The sequence below is a fragment of the Camelus ferus genome, chromosome 1 (genome assembly GCF_009834535.1).
Source record: "Camelus ferus isolate YT-003-E chromosome 1, BCGSAC_Cfer_1.0, whole genome shotgun sequence".
Lineage (NCBI taxonomy): Eukaryota > Metazoa > Chordata > Mammalia > Artiodactyla > Camelidae > Camelus > Camelus ferus.
The window spans coordinates 765,530-789,218 of NC_045696.1; the positions used below are offsets into that span (position 1 = coordinate 765,530).

Consider the following 23,689-nt stretch of genomic DNA (forward strand, 5'->3'; position numbering starts at 1 on the left):
TCACACGTGCAGCTCAGGTGCCTTCCAGACATCTCCAAGGCCGCCACGGCCCGCCTCCCCCTGGGGCTCCGCTCCTGCAACTGGCTGCAGGCCGGCACTTGTGTCCCCAGAACTTGTGTTCGTGATCGGCAGCGTCCAGGGCAGGAGTGGCCCTGGGAGGGCGGGGCTGCTCTGGCGCCACGGAGCACAGGGCTTAGTTGGCAAGTGCTGAGCGGACTCACCCAAACCGTCCGCCTTTTTCCTCTCACTTTCAATACGATCGCTTGGTTGTTCAACCATCTGACACACTCAGTCAACAATGACACTTAAAATGTCGCTTAGATTTCCTCAGACCTGAGTCCTGGCTCGGGGTGGCAGAGCTGACAGTCACACCTGTTCACCGTGGCACATTTGAGAGGAGGGGACGTTCTCAAACAGGTACTGAAGCCAAAGGAGCCCAGTGGGGGCATCCCGCTCACGAGACGTGAGCGCTGCCACCCCGCGCGGCAGGCGAGCCTCGAGGGCGCAGGCAACCAGCGGACGTGCCCCTCGCCTGCCGCCGCGGTGGGCGCCTGTGCGTGTGGGTGTGCGTGCTCAGGCCCGGCTGGGGGTGGGAGAGTGGGGGGGCCTCCCTCCTGGGGAACTCGGGTCCCCCGGGGCCTGCGAGAGGGAGGTATCACAGGGACCTGTTAACACGAGGCCCATGGCCCAGGGGCCGTGCGCGGGGGCACGGCGGGGTGGGGTCCGGGTACGCCAGGCCCTTGGGGCCCGGGTGGCCTCCAGGAGAACACAGCCGGGAAGCTATCTGAACTCCTGTGACGACCTGCAGGGGCTGCACAGACATACGTGTGCTGCCGCCCAGACCTGCAGCCTCGCAAAGGAGGTTATCCACATCCACGACCAAATACATTCTGTGAATGCTTCTCTCTAACTTGCCTCCATTAAATTCTGTGTTAACTTAGCGGCTACACAGAGACAGAACCCATGTGAGTGCCCAGAGCCCCAGAGCCGGGGTCTCAGCTCGCTCCTGAGGGGTGGGTGAAGGGCAGACGCGGCCGGCGGGGACGTCTTGGGACTTTCTCGAGCCCCGGCCTCGCCCTCCCTGAGGCCGGAACACAATGGGGGTGACAGCTGAGACCCGCAGGAAACACCCTTCTCTTGCCTTCCTGCTCTGACCCAGGCTCTCACGAGGCCCGTGGGGGTGGGAGAGTGGGTGGAGCCTCCCTCCCAGGGAACTCGCTCAGTCCAGGGCACCGGCTTCCCATGGCCTTGCTCCCAGACGGCCTGTCCAGGAGCCGTGCCCTCTGCTCCGAGCCCAAGTGACAGAGCTAGGGCTCTCCGCCCTGCCTGCCCGTCGGGGACATTTCAGCGCAAGCCTCGCCCCGAGTGGCACCTTGGGGTGACGTCTCGTCTCCTAGGAAGCATGTGTCTGGGAGGCACACATTGTGTAAATTATCCCTACGGGCCCTAAATGCTGTGCCACCGGCAGAATAAACAACAGCACAGACGGTGGCTCAGACACTCCGGGGGCCCTGGATGGTGCGGCCGCTGTGCTCAGAGCCCGTCAGAGCCCATGACCCACCACCGCGCTCCCAGCAGCGGCCCGGGCAGCCCTGGAGCCGGCCACTGGGGCTCCAGCCCTGCACGGCCCCGGGCGGCCCCGGCCGTCCCTCCACCGAGGCGCTGGGCTGGGTGGGCAGGCCTCCTTGCCCCCTCCTCCCGCCAGGTCGTGGCCTGGGAGCCCAGCAGGGCGGCCGCGCGGCCTTCCTGGCCTGCTTGCTCTCCGTAGCGTTGTTTTATTTTACCTGACGACTGGCCCATCAGATTTTGAGCTTCTTCGGAGGAGTGTAAAGGCAGCTTTTCTCCTGGAGAGCAGAGAAGAAACAGATTTAATGTTTTGCCCTCAAGGAGATAAGCAAGGTCACTTCAACTAGGGAAGCTCAAAGTCTGACTGGTGCGCCCGGCGGGCTGCCCCAGGCCCGGCCACAGAGGCGACGCTCTGCCACTATCGGGGAACCGGGCTGGCCGCACACAGCCGAGGGGCCCGCCCTGGGCCAAGCAGCGTCCGGGGCGGGCCACCCGGGTGTGTGCTGCCTCCTGCAGGAGGACTTCCCCGCCTGCCCGTCTGGGCTCTTGCTTCTGCGAGAACATGTGTGCTCCAGGGCCAGCAGGTGGAAGGGCGCCCGCAGGCCGGCGGGCGGCAGAGCAGGGCGGACCCTGGCTTCACAGAAGGCCAGCTGCGGGGGCTGACCCACCACGGAGACAAAGACAGACCTCCCGCCCGCCCTCGGCTGCGTTGGGACCTGCGTCCCCGGCATCACGACAGGGCCGTGCCTGTGCGGCTCGCTGCCTTGAACGCAGACAGCGCGGGAAGCCCCCGGCGAGAAGGGAGGAGGTCAGAGGGCGCGGGTACGTACCGGGGAGAGCGGGGTTGGTCTGTCCGAGGGGAGGAAAGGGGGGTTGCTGCATGGCCAGCTGGTGGAGCTTGGTCAGCTGCGGGGGCAGGAGGGACACGAGAGCTAAGAAGGTTATTGTCATCGAGTGTAAGTCACACCAAATCAAACACGCGTAACAGAACTCTGCACAGGTAGATAGGAGGGGCCATGCGACACATGGCGGACGCAGCAGCACTCAAGGACTTGGCCTGGGGTGACCAATGGGCTGTGGGCGGTGGGCGCACCGGGTCCCTTCCTCCCCTCGGCTGCCTGGCAGCTCCCGCCCAAACCAGCCCCTCTCCTGTGGCCAGGCTGTGAGGAGGCTGCCTGGCCTCGGGCTCTATGGGAGGGTCTGAGAGCCACAGAGCAGGACCGGCTGGGCCCCAAGCGCCTCGACGTCATGCTGTCACTCGCAGACTCAAGCCGCTCCCTCCTGCCAGCCCCGTGCAGGGCGCAGCCCCGGGCCGGGCCTGGACCGCTGCCTGGCCAGCCTGCCTCCCCCACAGGCCCCGGCTTTACCCAAGGGTGACTTGGAGGGGGCCACCCGCAGGGCTCGCAGCCCGTCCCCTGTGACCTCCGGGACGACAGAGGTGTGCTGTGAGAGCTGCCCCCTGGAGGGCGCAGGGCTCGTCTGGGACCTCCCTGCGCCTGTGCCCCTTCCTGCCTGTCCCCCACCCCCCAGACTTCGGTGGGGCTCTGAACTGCACTTTCCTTAGTTATTTTTATTCGAGCCTTATTTCTTAAATAAACACTAAAAATAACAGAAGGTAATAGTGAATGTGGTGAGACTTGGCTGAACGCTGGAACCGCCCACCCTTGGAGACTCTGGGGCCGTGGTGTCCTCAGCAGAGCGGAAGGTGGGGTGGCACATTCCAGGACCGCACGCAACCCCCAGCCTCCCCCAGACGGAGACCAGCCCCCATGCGTCCCAGAGCAGGCTTTCAGCGCCCTGACTCTTGTCTGAAGGCGAGGATGGGGCCCCACGGAGCCCCACGGCTGGCGGGTGGGGCCCTCGGAGCATTGCAGGCGTCCCAGGTGAGACGAGGCTCTGACCAGTCACCACCCGGGTCCTGCCGTGCAGAATCCGTGTCGGGGAGGCACGAGCACTGGGCTGTCCCTGCACCTACACGGACGAGCCCTCGGGGGACAGAGGAGTGGGCTGCTGCTGGCCTGTGGCCGGCAGGCTCTCCTAATAATTTAAACACCAAATGCCCCTTCCCAGTCTGTGGAGGATCACCTCCGCCCCCCAAAGGCCCCTCCCTGTCCACTGCCCTGCAGGTGCAGCTGTGGGGACAGGGGCTGGTGGAGCCTTGTGGGCCGGCCCAGCCTCTTCCCGCTCCTGCAGGTCAGGGCCTTGGCGCGAGGCAGGTGGACGCAGCCCCGGGCTCGCCTTCCAGGCAGAAGCTCAGCTGCGGGAGCCGCTGGGAATCGGGTGGCTACTCCTGCAGCATCTGCCACCACAGAGGGTCCCCTCCCTCCCTCCTCGGAAAGGGCGAGCTGTCTTGAAAGCGGCCCTCCCTCGATGCCCCTGGCACTTGGGTGGCCTGCCTGGGGAGGACCAGCCACCTTCCAGGCTCAGCTGGCATGCCTGGAGGTTCTGAGGCAGGACATGGGGACCGTGGTCAGATTCAGCTCTGGGTGGGAGTCCCCAGCAAGAAGGGGCCGGGGGCTGACGGCACACCTGCTGCCCGGCAGGTCTGCCTGTGACCTTCCACCACCAGGCTCAGTGTGACCACAGCAGAAGGGCTCACCGGGAAACACCCTCACGGGGACGAGAGGTGAGAGGTGGCCCATACCTGCTGTGCCTGCCGCGGGCGAGATGATCCTGTGGGAAAGAAGGGGCTGGGGGCCGGGGACCCCGCCGCATGGCTCCTCTCCCCTGAACACACGCACAGCGAGCACGGAGACGAGGCTTAAGGGCTCCACTCCCGGGAGGGAGGAGGAAACCCCGTTTCTGGAGACAACAGGCGTCAAGTTGAAGAGCACAGACCAGCTCAGGGCAGGCGGGCTACCTGCTCTGACCGCCACTGGGTTCCACGCAGACCCGGCGCTGCTGCAGGCAGTGGGCCTGGCACGTGACCGGAGTCCTGGGGGCTCCAGCCCTTCACCCATGGCCAGGGCTGGGGGGAGCCTGGGGGTGGCCCTGTGGACAGTGGTATCCGCCAGCACTGAAGGACCGAAGCAGCCCTGGCCTGGCTGCTCTCTGCTCCTGGTCTGCTCTTCCCCTGTCATGTGTTAGTGCGTCCGACAGCCGGGCTGGCATGGTCCCCAGGAGGGCAGGGCCCACTCCTGCCTGTCCCCGAGTCCCCAGGAGTGCACAGCTGTGCGCTGTTCGGGATGGCAGGGGAGAGTGGAACTCTAGGGGTGGGAGAACCGGCCCGAGTCGGCCCCAGCACTGGCTGGCTTGGTGAAGACAGGCAGGTCTGGTCGCGTGGATCTGTACCCTCATCTGCGAGACGGGGCTCCCTGTGAGTGAATGCAAGTTGTGTGGTGCTGTCCACGTTATTGGGGCAAATGAGCATCGTAAGCCAGCAGGGCTTCCCCACCCCACTGCCCCCGGCCTCCGCACCCTCCGATGCTCCTCTGGTCTGTCTGTCTCCCCCTCACTGTCAAACGGATGCGGAGCACATGGGGGTCCACTCCAGAGCCCGCCGGCCACGCGTGTTACAGGCACAGCCAAGAACCCATGAGGTGGGCTCCGCTCAAACCCAGAAAGTCTGACACTGCAACTCTGACCTGTGCCACTGCAACGTGTCTGCTGCTGTTCAGGACACAGAGGCCACACCAGCAGATAAATCCCCTCAAAGGTAAACTGACATCCAGAAGACTGGACAGTGGTGCCTGGATACACGCCCATCCGGCAAGTGGTGGTGAGCGGCCAGGGGAGCGCACGCGTCTGCCTAGGCTCTGCCCTGAACTTGGCCTCTTTGGGACTCAATTTCTGCATTTTTTAAAAGGAGGGAGCAGGACTAAGTGCTAAGGGGACTTTCCACTTTTTGAGATAATTCTGCCATAAAAAGAAGAGAAAATAAAATAAAATAAAATTAGACTTTCTCATCTGACCAGCACCTACAAATCACTGGGCGGGAAGGGCGGGGAGGGCAGGGGTGGGGCCAGCAGGGGGGACCCTGTAGCAGACATTTCTCCATAACTTGCCTTTTCCATTTGACTTTGTGCCAGGATATGAAAACCGACAAACACGAAAATCCTAAGCACTCATAGCGGACAGCTCCGGAGCCGCCGCCAGGTGGGCGCGGCAAGCCGGCCAGCCCGGCGGTCTGACCCGAGTTCCTGTCTCCCCTCCCGCGAAGTGCCTGCCTGTGTCTTCTGCTCTTTTGCTCATCCTACTTTAGTTACATGTGCTTGAAAAGCACCCCCCCACACGGTGCCTTTAGAGAAAGAGACTTTAAGCATCTTAGTGGAGTCAAATCCATCAATGTTTTTATGGTTTGTGCTTATGTTTTAAGAAAATTTCCTGGACCTGTGAACTGAAAGCTGTTCCATGTTTTCTTCCGACAGCGCAGACTTCCCTGTCCCGTGTGGAAGCTGCTGATGCAGGGGAGTGGCTTCCCACCTGACCACTCACCCCCTCGCACCACTCACGGCCAGCCCGTTTTTCTCCTTGACCCACGTCGGCAGCTCTGGCCCAGGCCAGGGGTCCTCCTCGACGTCTGGCCCCGTCTGGGGACGCCGGGACCAGACCACACGCCTCGAGAGCACGGCCCGTGGGCCCTCCATCTGCGAGGACATCTCCGTACCATGCATCCTCTGTGTCAGCAGCTTGACGGGTCTCAGCTTCGTGCTGTCAGATAACATTTAAAACCACCCATCAGGATTCTGACTGTAATTGTATTGCATTTGTACCTCAATTTGGGAAGAACTGATATGGTTGAGATACTTGAATGTCCCATCCCTGAGTATCGCAGGTCTCTCCGTTTACTTTGGGCTTTTGGTCTCCTTAACCTTCAGTGAAGACAAGTTTGTTTGGTTTCAGGTCACCTTTTAACTGTTGATTTCAACTCAACTGCTTTGTAGTAAGTCTCGGCAATTCCAATTTTTGAAAGACGGTGAGTCTTCTCTCTGGCCTGGCACGCGATCAAGCTTTGCAAACGTTTTCACGACCTCCGCAGCCACGCTGGGGGGGGCCCAGTGCGCGGCGGTCGGACCAGGCTCCCCGACTGCCGTCGGCGCCTTCTGTGTGCTTGTCTTCTTGGCCTTGATTCAAAGAGGCGTGTTAAGCTTCCGCTAAAATGCCTGTCAGGTTCTCTTAATGGCTTGCTAATTTCTTCCTGAGAATGTTTGAAGTTATGTTTTACATGCATACAGATTCAAACTGTTTATCTTCTAGTGAATCAATAAGCGATAACTAAGTAATTTGCCTTAAAGTCGTTTTTTCGCCACTGACGTTAACATCGGGGTATTAAGTTTCTTTGGGTTAGTATTTTCCTAGAATAATTTTCCTAGGTCCTTATTCTTTAGATGTGTCTCTTGAAAAAAGTTTTTTTTTAAATTTTTGTTTGCTTCTCTAAAAATGCTGTTTTAAAAAAATCCTGACACCCTTTGTTTTTCAGCTGAAAAGTTCCTTCACCTTGACCCTAGTTACCCCACGTGCAGGCTAGTTTCCGTCATCTTATCCCACCTGTCCTGATTTCCCAGGGTCTCCTCCTTTCTCGCTCCTTTTCTTCTGTACTGACTAGTATCTGCTCCCTCTCACCCAGTTTCTCCTTGGTGCCTTCACGGGAGTTGCAGAAGTGAACACTCTCCTGGAGGTCGTCACTTTGAAGTTGTAACACGCACGGTTAGAGTCTTAGTTCGGCGCCTCTGCCCTCCTCCCGAAGCGTCCAGGGACCTCCAGGACGCGTCAGCCCCTCAGCCACACCCGGTCCGGCCTGTGCTCGCTGGTGCCCGTGTGGTTCTGTCACGTTAAGTCCACAAACGAGACGGCACTGATTCTGACTTTATGAAGTTTGTTTTCATTTACCCAAACGTTTAACCTTTAACGTAGTCAAAACCAGCAAGGTTTTCTTCACGACTTGTGCTTGTGTTGATGACAGAAATGGTAATTCTCCCGGCTCACCCTTTTTCCTGCGTTTATAGCCCTTCTTCGGGGCTCCTTCTCCTACTGAAGGGGGCTCGTTAGAGGCTTGTTGGTCACACATGTTTGTCTGAAAACATCTGTATTTAGGCCTTTGGACTGGCCTCTTGAGGCAGAACTTCAGGTTGACAATTACTCTCTCGGCTTATGCCACCCCCTCCGGCTCCACCGCTGCTGGGAAGAAGCTGCCCCACTTTCTCACCGCGCTTCTTTGCGACGTTCTTTCTCTCTGGCCACTTGGAGGGTTTGCTTTTGTCTGAGGTGAAGTTTTGTTCCCCTTGTGTGGGATTTGCTAGGGTTCCGAATGAGAGGGGTTTTGTTTGCTGACTGACTCTGGGAAGTTCTCAGCGTTCACCTCTCAGGAGCTTCCCTCTCCATCCCGTCCCCTCTTCCCGGCTTCAGTGCACACCCGTCCTTCCTGCTCATCAGTGTTCTTAGACGTCCATGTGCAAACAGGTCACCAGGGGCCTGTGAAAATGTGGGTTCTGATTCTGAGTGGGTGGGGCACAGCTCAGTGCAGCAGGAGAGGCTGCAGCCCATCCTGGCGTGAACCCGGGGTGGGGGGGATGGCGGAGCGGCTGCAGCAGCCCAGCTCTCAGCAGCAGGGGCTGAGGGCATGTGTCTGCCACTCTGAGCAGAAGCCAGAGGTGTGGGCGGTGGGTGGGGCGTGCGTGGAGATGCGGGTCACTCCGCGCTGCTCTCATGGTGAGATGTGCGGGGCAGCCCCAGCGCCACAGCCCGCGGGGCGGGATCTGAGAGGGGACGCTCAGAGGTGGCGGGAGAGCGCTGTCATCATCAGGGGACGTTCGCTGCAGCGCCAGGACCGTGATCCACACAGTGTGCAGCCCTGCAGGCCCACTTTCTTCCAGGCTCCCCACCGGCTTACTCTCTCAGGAACAAGCTTCCTGGCAGGCGCGGGGCCCATCCATACCTGCTGAAATCCACGGTCCTGGGGAGGGACCGGCTGGGCCACTCCTGGCCCTGAGCGCGGGGCAGGGGCCTCTCGAAGCTCCCACCTCCTGGCACAACCTGCCGGCCGTGGCCCCGGGGCCAGGCTCCAGAGGAAGGCAGTGGCCGTCCTTGCTTCTTCTTGGGGCCCCTTCACATGGCGGGGGTGCCAATGAGGGTGGGATGGGGAACGCTGGAGGCTAGAGAGCAGAGCCACACACGGGGTATGCTTGAGGTTGACCACTGTCCCCCGGTGTGATCACGCTGCAGTGATCAGGGGACAGACAGGGGACGATGGACAGATGGTGGTCACCGCACTGGGTCTGTCCAGGCTCCCATGTTCCAAGTCGGGGCCGCAGCCTCCCCTCCTGGAGCTGAAACTACTCGTGACCCTTGGCAGGGGAGGAGGGAGGTGGGCAGCAAGACCCAGGCCCACTTCCCCAGCCACCAGCCGTCCCTGCACATCCCGCAGGCCCAAGAGCTAGGAGCTTCCAGAAGGAGTCCCATAAAACAAAGCCAGCGGCAGGGGAGACCAGGAGGCCCAGAGGGAAGCCAGCGAGGGTAGAGCCCTGAGCTCTCAGTAGGGGTAAACCAGGAAAGAGGAAGAAAGACGGGTATTTTAGTTCCACGTAAAGGGACGCTCAGCTCTGAGACGTGTTTTCTCGTGGTCTGTGCCTGACTCACGTGAGGCACTAGCTGTGAAACGGTGGTGGGTCAGCCACAGTGCTTGGAATATCTAGTGTGTGCTCCGTTATCTCATAAAATAAATTAGCTCTTTCTGTAATTATTCTATTAGGCTCTAAGAAATGAAGCTTTAAAAATTCCTACTGAAAATTAAGCTCAGATAAAACTGCCTTCCTGACCGTCGTCACCGGTCACCAGCCGTCTTATCTTGTTTTGAATGGATTCTCTTAGCGGTGTTCTAGTCTTCGACTCTGTCCTTGCAAGGAAGGCATTTATCAAAGTCCTGCTGTTCTGGTCCTAACACCTGCCCCCCAACATGCTGGTCTCGAGAACGCTGGGTCCTGCACGAAGGCCTTTCACGATAAATAACCAAGTGCTTCAAATCTCCACCAAATGCAATAAGGTAATCACAGGACAGTTAGTCACAAAATAGTTTAAAATTCCCCCCCAAAATCTGCAACTACCCATTTTTTAAGAGGTACCAAGAAAATCACACGGAGAGAGCAAAACAACCGATCAATATAAAGACCAATCAGAGTCCCTTGGCCTCGCGAGGCCACGTGGTTCAGCCGAGGACACGCAGACCAGGAGGGCTTTGTGCCGGCAGCCGCAGGCGCTTGGCCGTGACACTTAGGCCCTGGGCGGCAGGGAAGCACAGCTTCGCCCTCGGGCCGCAGGGCCGAGCCTGGACCTCAGAACCACGGGGCCAGGATGCTGAGTGTGCAGAGCGCCGAATCTGCCTTTGCACAGACGCATTTCCACAGGCAGAGACCGCCAGCCCGCGCTGAGTGAAGCCTGCCACCGGGAAACCCGCTCCCACCCAGATTTCCATCATCCCCGCGGGGCGCCCAGCCAGCCCTACCTGCATTTCTGTGCTCACGCCGCCCGTCCCCCAGCTCCAGCACCTGTCCTCCCCTCGGTCCCTTTCCCTGGGCCCCAGCCACTGCCAGCCAGGACCACGAGGGCTGGCGTCACCCACGAGGGACCAGGGAGGTCCCTGAGCCCCCTCCTTGCCAGCTTTCTCTGTCATTTGATCCATGTGTGTTGCTTAATGAGGTTTTTTGAAAGGAAAAACTCAGTATCTCTTTTCTACTCAGCACAAGTCTCCCTGCAGTGACAGTGACTGAAGCTCTGTATTTCCAACAGACACTCATTTCGTGTCAGTTAATTCTTAAAACCCTCCCCTCCCTGCCTTTACATCTTGGGCAACTGGCTCTTCACTGGCCCAACTCAAAAACATGAGGGTTTGCAGAGCACGAGTGAGCATCGCCTGGCACCCCCCGCCCCGCCTGTCTGGACAGACCACCCAGGCCCCCAGGCTCACAGAGAGCCGACAGAAGGCCCCTCCTCACCGGCCCTCCCCTTGCTCGGCCTGCGGCAACAGCACAGAAGCCCGCCCCTACCTCTGCCTTCTCCCCCCCACCCCCCTGTACAGGCAGTGCAGACTCACTTCCCGCGCATCTGAAACCCTGAGCAAGGACCCGCCTGCCCCCGTTCTGCCCCGAGGGCTGCGCGGCGCCCTCCCCCGTGGCTCTCCCCGCAGGGCCCTCGGGACGTGTCCCACCTCCAGCCCCGACATTGCACTCAGACTGGAGCACCTAGAACAGGGCCTTGGGCTGCTCCACGGGCCTCCGACCGGCTGGCTGTCCGGCACGTGGGCACCCTGCTTCAGCCTGGGCTCCACAGGTGTTCAAGCGCCCTTCCCGACGGACCTCCGCCGATGGCGTGTCACCTGACGGCTGCAGGTGCACGCGGCCTGCGCTGCCCCCACCCACTAGGACGGCCGCCACCCGAGGCCCCGCGGAGGATAAGCCCAGACTGCAGCCACCATCAATTTGACATCAGGCCAAGTCCTCCACGTGAGGAGAATTAGTGCTAAGAGGCTGAAGGTTATTCAGGGCCGTGGGCACGACACAGGGCAGGAGCACCGAGAATGCTATTAATATTATGTCTAATATTAATATTAGGAGCAGTCGACAGCAGCATGCGGGTTGGGGGGAAACGGCACGAGAGGGGAGGCAAGGGCGGAGTGAGAACTCACATCTGGGTGGGGAATGGCGTACTGTCCCTGGATCGTGTAGGCCTGGAAAGAGAGAGACTCCATCAGCTCGAGAAGCAGCTGGCCATGCGTCACCCCCCACATCTCCCCTGCAGGACAGGGGCTTTCTCCTGGCAGGGCTCTCCCATGAGCAGCCCCTCGGCCCTCCAGTCAAGGCTTTCCCCCTCGCAGAGCGAGCCGGCCCCACCGGCCGCCTTCCCACAGGAGGAGAGGGAACCCTCCCAGGGCACTGGAGCTACGCCCAGACGTGAGCCGGGAGCTGCCCCCACGCCCCCAGAGCTGCAGGACGCTGAGGCTGGCCGAGCTGGCGGGAGGGAGGAGAAGGACCAGGTCGGAAGGCTTCCGACTCTCACTCCCCCTGTGCCTAGAAAGAATCTAAGAACGACCTGTCTGACCCCTGCTCATAGATCTACTAACGGTTAACCTTTGGAAAATTTAAGCAGCCGTCAGAGGAAACACTGTCAGGAAGTATTTACCCTAAGAAAACCACATGATAAAAAAGGAAGCTTTAAAAGGTGACCCCAAACCAATTTTGCAAATGCCAGATTAAGTAAGAAATGCACCCAAGTCAGCCAGACTGACTGCCTTCCAGCCTCAGAGGACCAGGTGGCCGTTCCAACTCGGGGGGCACATGCTCTCGGTTGAACAGCTCCCGGGGGGCCAGGGCAGACCCCTAAGCTCTCGTTTTGGTATCACTGTCACTCGCCTTCAAGACAGTGACTCTGTGCAGCCACAGTGAGTGTGGGACCTGCAGCCTCTTCCACCACCCGCCCCCACCTGCCTAAACAGTCTGTCAGCAAAGATGCTTCCAGAAACTCATGGCCAAAAAACAAACAAAACACACGGAGTCAAGGGAGAGTAAAGACGAGGACCTGCCATCAGGACCCAGGGACGTGGAAGGTGCTCCACTCTGGGCTGCGCTCAGGGGCTGCAGGTGTGGAGGGGCCCAGGTGCGGAGGCCCCCACCTGTCCCAGGTGGGCGTGTGACACCACCAGCACCCATGCCTGTGGGTCCTCGTGCACCCAAGAGGGACACCTCAGGCCAGGCTGTGCGCCACTCCCGTGGACCCCACGGAGGGGGATTGCCGAGGTCCTGCCAAAGCTCAGGTTTTGAATCTGCTGGGAGTTTTCATCACAAAGAACCAGAGAGGAGCTAACGGCCAACCAGCCACTGGACAGGGGTCACGGGAGGGGAGGCCCTGGTCTGGGCGAGGCCGAGGGCACCTCGTGAGGCGTAAAGGAACCTGATCAGAGGCAGCCAACGTGTGCGCGGGTCCCCGTCTCCAGGTGTTGTGCAGAGGCCGCCGGGCACAAGCTCCGGGCGTCCCGAGTGTGACAGACCGCGGGACAACACGCACTCCCCAACAGGGCAGTTCTTCATCCCTGACTTCTCTCTGTCCACTCAGGTGTTACGGTGCCTAGCTCTACTCGAAGCGCATGGGCGCCCGCCATCCTTTCTGGACAGAGTGCGGCAGGTACGAGGTTCTGTCTGGACGACACCTCTATGGCCTGAACCTGCTGGACAGCAGGGGCTGCCTCTCTGCAGCGGGGGTGCCGCTGGGCCCGGAGACCCTGGGCCCTTGCATGATGGGCATCTTACAGACGGGTCCGGCAGATGCTCCAAGGTCTAGATTTCTCACGTGTCCTGCACGTGGGCAGTGAGGGCCTGGGGTCTGGAGGGGCCCTGTGCTGAGTTCGTATTCTGGCTCCTCTGCCCGGCTACCTGCAGTGCTGCGTGGTTCTCGAGTGACTCTATCCCCGACTAATGACCAAGACTTAGTCACTGGCTACACCAGACTGTCCCAAGGGTACAGGTGCTGATGTCCTGGCAAAGCCTCGGACAGGCGTCCAGGGTGGCTGTGACCTCACCGCCCTGACTGTGAGGTGGGCCGACTGCTCTGCTTTGCTGGCCGGGGCTGGGCTCGGCCACACAGCTTCCTGGACTCCGGCTAGTGCTGACTGAGGTGACTCCTTTCTGGATAAAGTCCACGCTTCCCCACATGGGGTTTGTTCGCTCATTGACCAAGGGGTAGAGACCACACAGGTGACTCACGTGCTAGCTAACCATGAATTTGGGGGAAGGAAAAGGGTTCTGAATGGGGTGGGCCATCTGCAGCTGGCGAGGAAGCCGGAGGACCACGGACATGGGCTGCCTGGAGCCATGTGGCCGCATGGGAGCCGCTGTGTCCCTCCCTGCGGGAAGCACCACCAACACAGCTACAGAGGCAGGAACACAGGCCTGACCCTCACTTCGTGTGGGGGCAACCGGGAGATCTGATGAGGTTCCTTTACGTGGTGAGGAAGTGCGTGGAGACAGTGCATTCACGCCCCTTCCCCTGCCCCAGTCACCCTGGGGCATCTCCGCCTTAACTCTCCCTTGAACAAGACACACGGCGCAGCCGCGGGGACGCAGAGCTCCTCCTAGTACCACTGGCCTGGTGTTTTCAAAGTCCATCTACCGTGGCGACAGTGATCCTGCTGTGGGCAGGACAAGCTGAGCTGAGGACGTCCTGGCTGGTGCCCAAGGGCAGGAGATGGACCAGCCCCGCTATCCCCCTCTACTGGCCCTGCTAAGCCAACTGCTGGCCTTAGACAAACCTCTGTGACTCCGGGTTTTCTAGGCCCTTCCTGGTGGGAGAGAAAGGTCAGCGGCTCCAGCCAAAACAACAGGTGTGTGAAGCGGACGCCGCGGTTTGCTGGGCCTGCGTGGAGCGGGCCGGAGAAGGAGGGTCAGCCCTGTAACCGGGACGCCCAGCAGGGCCTCTTCTCCATCCTCACGCACTCCTGGGGGTAAACTCGTTTGTGGGAAACTGGGAACGCGTGTTTCAGGGGAAATGGGACCCTGGATCTTACGGTCCCATGAGCCTCAACCATGAGTCAGAGGTCACGGGGGCGCTCCTGGCCTCCTCCCTCCCCAGAAGCGCTAGTGGGCCAGAGTTGCGGTGCTGCCTGGGCTGACCGGCGTGAGCGCCGCCCAGAGTCCTCCTGGGCCAGGTCAGGGAGGAGATGTTTCCAGGCCCAGGCTCTGCGGGATGTCCGCCTTGGCCCTTTCCGTCTGCTGGACACTGCCCAGCGGCCTCCCCAGTGCGGCCCGTGTCCCCTGGGGCCTGGCTGTGGGCCAGGAGAGCTCTGCGTCCTGCGCGGGGCGGGGAGACGTGCACGTGAGGGGGAGAAAACCTGAGTGCACTAACGGGCAGCGGCGGGGGCTGCAGTAAAAGGCTGAGGTTGGCAGTGGAGGCCGCGAGCGGGTCGGCTCTTACCTGACCACCTGCAAAAATGACAGGGGTGGAGGCGGGCTTTGGGCGGTAGGGAATGGTGGCACCTTTCGGTGGGGACTAGGAAAAGGGACAGGAGAGGGAGAGAGAGCATTAGAGCAGCTTCGCAGCGTGACAGTTGTGAGGCCTCCTTCCGAGCCCGCCCCCCCAGGCCCCCCCGCCTGCCCCGGCCCCTCAGGTCCTCCACTAACCACTGCCCGAAATACAACCCCCGGCAGGAGGCAGCGGGCTCCTGCGGAGTGTGGGTCTCGGGCGGGTGAGACCGGAGGACTTGACCCCGTCTGCGCATGCAGACGACCAGACAGAGGCCAGACAGACGGCCGCCCTGCTCCCCAGGTGTCAGCCTGGGAGCCGCGCTCTGAGCCTCCTCCTTTAATCCTCGGGAAATAGCCCAGTGCCTGTGGCTCCGCCCGGCCTGCAGTGATGTTCAGGGGCCATCATCACAGGAAAGTTCGAAACATTCAGCTTCACTGTTTAGAAACAGGGCTGTCTTTTAACGAAGCGTAGAGTCTGAATGGCGTTCCAGCCGCGATGCGGTTTGCGCCGAGTCCCTCTGACTAGTCTGCATCCAGCAGCACAGGACCCTCATCTTCGGATGAACACTATTCAAGTGCCAGAAGTCTGCCGCTTTGGGTAAAGTCAGAGCAATCGGTCCACCCTGTGCCCTGGTTCACCCGCCTGCCCTGGGAGCAGAGTCCACCGGGCTGTGAGTCCGTCAGTTGGAGGCTCCACCAGCCAGAGGCAGAGTGCAGGGGCCAGGGCAGCCTGTCCTCGCCTGCAGTTCTTGAAGCCACTGCCCACTCAGGCCCACCCACAGGTAGGGATGTGGGGACAGGAGAGTGGTTGGCAGCTTCAACTCTGCAGCCTAGGCCACACCATGCCAGTTGTCCATGCCATGTGACCTTGGCCTGCTGTGTGACCTTGACCTGCCGTGTGACCTGGGTCTAGCTGTGAGACCTAGACCTGCTGTGTGACCTTGACCTGTTGTGTGACCTTGGCCCAGCTGCGTGACCTTGCTGTAAAGCAGAGAGGGCTGCTTCAAGGGCCCGTGAGCTGATGGTGAGGGGGTAACACTGAGCTCTCGTCTCCAGCATGTCTGCGGGTATGACTGGCCAGGGACTCTGTGTGGGCTCAGGGCAGACTTGGCTCAACACGGTTTGGAAGCGTGACTACACTGAGAATGAGCTGAGTGACCGTTTCCACTGTGAGCAAGGGCTCAGTCTGGTTGCTGCCTGCCCTCCAGCCCCGAACTGGGTGGTAGGCTCCCTAGCCCTCAGCCTCAGCTGGTCACCCCCGCTCCACAGTGCCCTCTGACCTACAGATGGCAGTGCTGGGAGCTCTGCTGGGCCCTCTGGCTGTGACTCCCAGGTCCAGCTCTCCGGCGGAAGAAGGCCTGCTGAGCACAGCCCCGCTGCCAGGCCCGCGGCCCCGACACTCATGTCCGCACACTCCAGCCACACCTCCGGCAGCCCTCCCTCAGTGGGGACTTCAGGGGTGGAGACTCCAGTCCCTCCACGTTGAAAATCGGACCCGCTGCTTCCAGGCGCCATGACGTCTCCTCCCGCAAGACGGCTGTGCCGGCTTCCGGGAGATCCGCGAGACAAAGCCTCAGCCCTGCCCCACAAGGACCGTCACCCATGCTTCAGGGCTGCCATCTCCAGTCAGCACCCCTCCTCCCCTTGCCGGGGAGGGGGCCTGGCAGCTCCGACCTCGGCCCTGGGGTCACCAGCGCCACCCAGCCAACTGGGTCGGGCCTCTCCTGTGGGGCCCCATCTGACCGGGAGTGCAGCTCAGCGCCGAGTCCCTCCTGGCCCTGCCCTTCTGAGGGGCCCCCGCCACGGACCAGACGGGCCTGTGTGGTCTTGCTTCTCTGGCGTCTGCCAGACAGTGAGGGGGGGGGGCCTGCCCGCCACCTGCCCAGGCCCCTTGCGGCCCCAGTGCCGAGGACTGAAGAGTCGGGCCAGCGCTGATCGTCACCGTGACAGGTGTGTGAGGAAGACTCCAGAATAAAGCGTTTAGAAAAACACTTCTGAGTTCACAGTATCGTACTTCAGGAAGACAAAAACCACACAAATATTTTTTAAAGGAGCTGGACATGGTGCTTTAACACCACGTCAACTACAAAAGATGTGTGAACACATAGGTGACCCGAGGCTGATCCTGTGGGAGCCGCTGTCACCTCCAGCATGGGACCTGGGGCACAGAGGGAGGATGGCCTGGTGGCTGGGACACCCACATAGATATTGGAACCTTTTCGTTTGAGGCATGACGAATTCATTTTCATTTTAAAAAAAAAACAGAACTATTGATAGCTTCTCTCAATCTTGCTGCAGTTTGGCTATTGATTGAAATTTAAACCTCAGGTTTTGCCCCCCAACCCCGAATTTTCAGGAGATGCTTTTTCCTGCTCAGCTGGGCCTCCTTTGCTTCTCCTGCGGTTAATCCTATTGTCTTTGCAGTTCTGCATTTTCGTGTTTTTCCTAAGATCCTGCTGGCCCACCTGGCAGGTGGCTCTGATGCCTGCAGGCTGGCCCAGCACAGTGGCGTCCTGCCCACAACGTCCTCCATCCGCATCTCAGCTGAGACCCGCCTCCAGTGCACACCTGTCTCCAGCGCACAACCGTCTGCAGTGCACACCTGTCTCCAGCGCACAACCGTCTGCAGTGCACACCCGTCTTCAGTGCACATCTGTCTTCAGTGCACACCCGCCTTCAGAGCACACCCGCCTTCAGTGCACACCCGTCTTCAGTGTACACCTGCCTACAGCACACACCACCTTCAGTGCACACTCGCCTCCAGCGCACACTCGCCTTCAGTGCACACCTGTCTCCAGCGCACAACCGTCTGCAGTGCACATCTGTCTTCAGTGCACACCCGCCTTCAGTGCACACCCGTCTCCAGTGCACACCTGTCTCCAGCGCACAACCGTCTGCAGTGCACATCTGTCTTCAGTGCACACCCGCCTTCAGTGCACACCCGTCTCCAGTGCACACCTGTCTCCAGCGCACAACCGTCTGCAGTGCACACCTGTCTCCAGCGCACAACCGTCTGCGGTGCACATCTGTCTTCAGTGCACACCCGCCTTCAGTGCACACCCACCTCCGTGCACACCTGTCTCCAGTGCACACTTGCACCATTTTTAAGGCCTGATCCTTTGCTGAATGCCCCTCACATCATGAACTAGTAACTATTCATCTGACTCCAGAAATGAGGGGAGAGGCGTGCACCCCCTTCTCTCCCCAAATCCCCAGTGAAGATGACGGACCCACCCGAGAAGGCAGGAGCCAGCAACTGTCCCCCAACGGCGCACCCAGGACAGTTCTCATGCACTTTGCCTTGGGCCTGGGTCAGGGACCTGGGCACATTGTCAAGGCCCGGCCCCCCAACAGCCCTAACCATGGGAATCCTCAGGGCCTCCGAGCGCCGAAGACTTTGCTGCCTCCAACACTCAGAAGCCACAGCCACGTGGAGCAAGGGGCCGGCGGGTGAGGCTGCAGACCCGCAGAGACTGTACCTCCAGCATGACCACACAGATCTGCTTGACACACTGGATGATAGCGTCAGGGGTCCCCGAGATGGTCACCGCCCGCTCCGTGGAGTTGGGCAGCATGTCCCCGGCCACCTGGACCTGGGCACCTGTGGACTGGAGAAACCAGAGGTTGGACGGGCCCCCAGGCAGGGGCAGCACGCACCAGAGTAGCAAGTCCTGGATTATCTGGGGGAGTTGAGGGCCCCTTGGGAAACCCGTCCTGATGTTGCTCAGGGTCACACCTCCACACCCACCCAGGCGCCCCAGCCCTCCGCACGCCCCCTCAGGAGCCCCTGTGGCCAGCCTGGACCCGGTGCAGGACGAGCGATGCACGATGCAGGCATTTTAACCTGCGCAGAGGCATCTGCAGAAGATAGAACTTTTTTCAAATACGTGGAATTCTATCTCTCTGTGGAGTTTTAGGTCAGAGAAAGACGGACCCTGGTCAGGCATCCTAAACTGTGTGGCTGTCTTCCCTTGAAGAAATCAAGACTGGGTGGCCGCCCTTCTTCTGGGAAAGGGAAGGAACCAGACTTTCCTTGGACTAGACGAATGGGCGACACGGTGCTCCCCCAGGAAACCGGCCTGATCATCAGAGCAGGCCCATCACTGGGGGCAGAGCCCGGGCCTAGAGCTACAGGACTGGGGGCCCATGACCGTGTCCCAGGAGTCAGGGCCAGCACCCTGGCCCCTCGGCACGATGCCTGCACGTTGGGGGGTTTCCATGGGTGGGCTGTCCCTCCCCTGTGGTAAGCTCCATGCTGGCAGGGTCTGCAGTGACAGGGGCCTGTGCCCTGGCCAGGGACGGCCGGGCCCGCCCAGCTCTCGGCACCGTCGGTGGGGAGGGATCCAGCTTTCGGCACAGCCGGCGGTGGTGGGGGGGGGTCCGTTACCTCCCTGATCTCCTTGATCTTGGAGCCGCCTTTGCCAATCAGGGACCCGCACTGGCTGGCAGGGACCACCAACCTCAGGGTCACTGGGGGCTTGCTAGTGGCTGGGCTATTGCTCATGGAGTTAATGATGTCCTGGGGAGAGAGAGCACGCATGTCAGCCGTGAGAGCAGACAGCCCTCGGCCCGGAGGACCCTGGCCTGAGAGGCTCCCGGTCAGCGGGGGAGGAGGACTGTGGGGAGGTGCACACAGGGGGCAAAGGGCTGGGGGTGCACAGCGGAAGGACACGGCGGCTGGGCCGGACTTGCCGCAGGGGCTGCAGAGGAGCTGCAGGCCCAGCAGGGCGTGCCCTCTTGGGGGCAGGGCCCCCAGGCGCTCCTCACCTCCTCAAACTTGTAGGCGATCATGGCAAAAGCCTTGAAGATGGCGTCCGTGGGGCCCGTGATGGTCACAATCCTCTCTGGGCAGTTTCCCTCCGAGATGTTGATCCTCGCCCCACTCTGGAGGGAGACAGGCACACCCCGAGACCGGACTGAGGCCACGGCCCGGGTGCTCGGGCCCGCTGACCACAGGGACGCACATGAGCCAGTGGTGCCCGGACCTCAGCAGCAATGGCCAGGCCTCCCGCCGCGCCCAGCTCGCCTGCCACCAGGGCCCACCAGCTCTGGGCCAGAGCCGCCAGGAGGCCCCTGGCCTTGACTCTCCCACCGGCCCCAGAACAAGACGCATTCGGGATGCCCACTCACCTCTTCACGCATCTTCTTCACTGTCTCTCCTTTCTGGAACAAAGGTTCAGACAAGGCAGAGGTCAAGCAGGCTCCCACCCCAGCGCATCCCGCTGCCTCGTGCGCACTCAGAGGGCGGGACTCCGTGCCCAACATGCCATGGCTCCCCGCAGCCTGGAGGCCTGGCCGCAACCTCACCAGGTTGCCCAACAGCCTTGCCCAGGGTTAGAGTTGTAGGGTGAGTGGGCCCGGCCCCGAGGCCTGACGTGGCTCTAGGCTTGGCCTGGGCACCTGCTCCTCCCCCCACCCCTCCCCTCCTGTCCTCACCATGGGCAAAGTGGGGACCAGGCCCACGGGCTTGACTCCCAGGGCAGCCCCTCGAGGCACTTGTGAAGAGGAGCCGACTTGAGCTCTGGGGACACCCCCGGCGTTGAAGGACCACTCACGACCAGCAGAGCCAGACGTGGTGAGGGTGCACAGCGGGCGGCCTCGCCCCCCCCCCCCCCAGCCAGGCGCAGCGCTTCCAGCCCACCCGCGCTGCCCAGGGGGCGTTGCTGTCGTCTTAGAATGGACTCTACCACTCGCTGGCCACAGGAGGAAGACTGCTCTGAAGAATGTCAGTGAGAATTCTGACTGGGCTCTTAAACCCAGGAAGGACCAGCCACCAGGGCAGTCGGGGGTGGGGCGGCCTTGGGGGTTGCTCCCCGGCTCCCTCAGAGCAGCTGAGCCGGAGGCCCCAGGACCAGCCTCGGGTGGTGCAGCCTGAGGTGAGGAGATAAGGGTTCCGGGGGAGTCCTCACTGCATGTCCAGCGCACAGGGCCACTGCAGCCCTCACTGCCCCCCACAGAGCCCCCGAGGGCAGAGTTCACGCAATAATTACCTTCCCAATGATGCTTCCAACTTCCTGCAGGAAGAGAATCACAGAAAGATGACGTCACAGAGCAGAAGGAGGAAAACCTGTGACAGATGCGATGAGAGCCCCCACCTCCCAGTCGTGCGTGTGGAAGGGAGAACGGGGCGAGGGGGCAGCCCTGCCTCCGACCGAGCGACTGACAGACAACAGACAAAGGGAAGGGGAGTGGCCAGCTGCTTTCCAGAGAAACATGTCAACAGGCATCACCTTAAGGCCTCAGGGAAACGCTGCAAGCAACAGATTAAAAATAAAACCTCCTCCCATGACTTTGTGATGTAAAAAAGCTCAGCACCGCCACTGCTGCTTGATGTTTCAAAAAACAGAGAACATTCAGGACAGTCCGGAACGCGCCGCCACGCTTCCAAAGCAGGACCGCCCTGCGGTACCACCCAGGCAGCTCACTGGGGGGCGGGGGGTGGGGATGCGCTGGGCCCCCCGCTCCCAGCTGCAGAGGGCGCCCTTCACCCTCAAGCCCAACTTCCTTCCCACAGCGCGTCCTTGGGGATGGCAGCTGTCCTGGGGCAGGCTCGGTTCTGCCAGGCCATGGGACGGCGCGCAGCAGGGCCGGTGGCAGCAGAGGGCAGCTGGGCACAGGGCAGTGGCCACCCCCACCCCCGCCGGCAGTCAGGGCGCCTCCCAGGAAGAGTCGCGCCTGCGCATCAGGCCAGAGCCCCCGCCAGCCCCGGGCTTCTCGCGGCACAAGCACGGGGCGGACAGAAGACCGAGGACGGACCCTGCGCTGTTGCGCTGGAACTTGGGTGTGAACTCATGGGGCCCAATATAGAGATAAATGTCGAAATGAATCCTGCACAGACACGTGCACACAGATCAGTGATTCCACATAAGCACACACGCACGTAAGGACACATATTCCCCAGCTCCATCTGGGACCCGCGGCAGCCTGAGGGCAATGAGCACCCCATGCACCCCACCTGGGCGTCTAACACAGCCCACCACCCTCCACTCAAGGGAGTCACAGCTTTCTGGAGAAATGGCTGACTCCAGGACCAGAAGGACAGTGAAGACGAGGGCTGAGCAGCATTTTGTGCCAGACAGCGGGGGAGCGCAGTCAGGAGGACGGGTCCCCCCAAAAGCGCACAGGCAGCCTGGCGGGGCTGCCACGGCCCCCAAGGGGCAGCAAGGGCACCAGAATAAACAGCGGGGGTGCAGGGGCACAGGGCGGGTGCGGGGACACGGGGGGCAAGGGACACGTGGGGGCAAGGGGACACGTGGGGGTGCAGGGACACGTGGGGGGCACAGGGACACGTGGGGGGGTGAGGGGACACGTGGGGGCAAGGGGACATGTGGGGGGCACAGGGACACGTGGGGGACGGGGACAGGGGGGCACAGGGACACGTGGTGGGGATGCAGGGACACGGGGGGGTGCGGGGACACGTGGGTGGCACGGGAACACGTAGGGGGGTGCAGGGACATGTGGGGGGCACGGGGAAACGTGGGGGTGCGGGGACACAGGGGGGTGCGGGGACACATGAGGGGGCACAGGGACACACAGGCAGTATGGGGACATGCAGGGGGGGTGGGGACATGCAGGGGGGTGCAGGGACACACACGGGGGGTTACGGGGACACGCAGGGAGTAATAGGAGCAGCAAGCAGCAAATCCCGCGGCCAGAAGTCAGGACTGACCGCGAGGGGACGTTCACGCAGCCCCTGGGTGCCCGCCAGCAGCCACTCCCTAATGACTGTGAAGACGAGCGGGGGGACGCCTGGCAGGCGCCCCCAACCAAGTGACACCCTGACGTCTGGGCCACCTGACAGGCAAGCTCCTGCGACACTCCTGCGGCGTGAGGGAACGTCAGAAAGAGCCAGAGTGAGGGGCATCCTTTCTACAAAAGAACCGGCTGGAAGCTTCCAACAGTGACAGTGAAAGGCAGGCCGGGGAGCGTCCTGTTTGGAGGGTGGCACTGGGATGACCCGTGGACTTGAGAGGGTCCCAGGCTGGGAGCCGGAACACAGCCTGACCAGGGGGTGGCCAGGGTCTGGAGGAGACTCCCGCGTCCATGGGAGCAGGTGATGGGGCAGCAGGCGGCTGGCTCGAGCTCGAAAGGTTCTGGAGCAGCGTCACCTGGATGGTACTGCAGCCGCTTTGTGAGCTGAGAGTGCTTAGAATTTAAAAAGCCTAATACAAAACAGGCCCCGCGGTGGGCACGCCCCCCACACCACCGCGGCCTGTACCTTTCCGTGCATCAGCAGGCGGATTGTCAGCGTCACGTTCAGGCCACCTTCTGAGACCTTGGACTCCATCTTTCTTCCAAAATGCAGCTGGGGGTGGCGGCTCAAGGTGCCGAGGGTGCCGTGAGGAAGGACAGATGGGGCCCAGACAGTGTCACCTGCAAGAGAGGCACGTGTCAGGTGTCCGGCGGCACGTCAGCACTGCCGCTGGTGACGGGAGGAGGCCCGGGGGGCAGAGGCGTCCCAGCGCCCGGGCAGCATAAGGCAGGGGCGGCACCTGGGGGCCCTGGGCGCACAGCAGGGGAGCAAGCCCAGGGCAAGCCTGCCAGGGAGTGATTGGGCCCCACCTCGTGGCCTGGGCAGGTCCTCAACCCCTCAGGCCTCAGCGTCACCTCTGTGATGAGGGAACCGGAACAGCTCTCTCGGGGTGACCTGGCAGGCCTGGGGGCCCCGGTGCGTCTAGAGAGCGTCTGCGCAGCTATTACGTGAGTTCTGCCCATTTCCCACCACGTCTGCACAAGAATCCCCCCTCCGCCCTTAAAAAGCCAAGCAGTTACAGGCGCTGGAGCTCCCTTTGTGTCTGGAGCCCAGATTCCTTAGCCAACCTCACTGCTGAAGTGGACTTTGTCTCTGTTCACTGAATGGCCAGACAACTTTACAAAGTTTTTGGAAAACCCTTAAGTACCCCATCACTGGCCTGTTTATGGTATAATTTCTGCAATCTGTCCAACACTTGGCCCACCAGGCAAAATTTAGGCTCTGCTTTACAGGCGACGGAGAAAGGGTGCCGTGCACGTGGGGTCTGGGCCTGACTGAGCCGAGGACAGAGCCGAGCAGTCCGTACGGGGTCCAGGCCGAGGGACAAGTCACCCGTGGCGGTGTGCAGCATGGCCACGCAAGACGAGACGAAGCAGGGAGGCCAGGGAGGACTCGGTGAGCAGACGGCAAAGCTGCACCTGGAGAC

The 23,689-nt window shown here is 61.4% G+C and overlaps 1 protein-coding gene and 1 long non-coding RNA gene across 8 annotated transcripts in view; both read right to left on the minus strand.

Annotated features, from left to right (window-relative positions):
• PCBP3 (poly(rC) binding protein 3) overlaps positions 1-23,689 on the minus strand; it is a 184,929-nt gene that overhangs the window by 3,917 nt on the left and 157,323 nt on the right. For 3 of the 7 annotated variants that reach the window (XM_032488614.1, XM_032488680.1, XM_032488539.1), the window contains 10 exons: positions 22,729-22,883; positions 20,501-20,524; positions 19,641-19,673; positions 19,278-19,394; positions 18,898-19,029; positions 17,990-18,118; positions 14,392-14,535; positions 11,183-11,224; positions 2,397-2,472; positions 1,785-1,844 (listed from right to left, as the gene is read on the minus strand). In XM_032488614.1, coding sequence (XP_032344505.1) covers positions 1,785-1,844; positions 2,397-2,472; positions 11,183-11,224; positions 14,392-14,535; positions 17,990-18,118; positions 18,898-19,029; positions 19,278-19,394; positions 19,641-19,673; positions 20,501-20,524; positions 22,729-22,883 — 912 coding nt within the window. The remainder of the gene's footprint in view (positions 1-1,784; positions 1,845-2,396; positions 2,473-11,182; positions 11,225-14,391; positions 14,536-17,989; positions 18,119-18,897; positions 19,030-19,277; positions 19,395-19,640; positions 19,674-20,500; positions 20,525-22,728; positions 22,884-23,689) is intronic. The other 4 variants (XM_032488759.1, XM_032488718.1, XM_032488894.1 and 1 more) reach the window with 4 other exon arrangements.
• Positions 14,557-17,973, minus strand: LOC116666431. Its single transcript, XR_004323285.1, has 3 exons — positions 17,575-17,973; positions 17,367-17,438; positions 14,557-17,078 (listed from the first exon to the last, which is right to left on the minus strand). It is a non-coding gene; the product is annotated as an uncharacterized LOC116666431 (long non-coding RNA).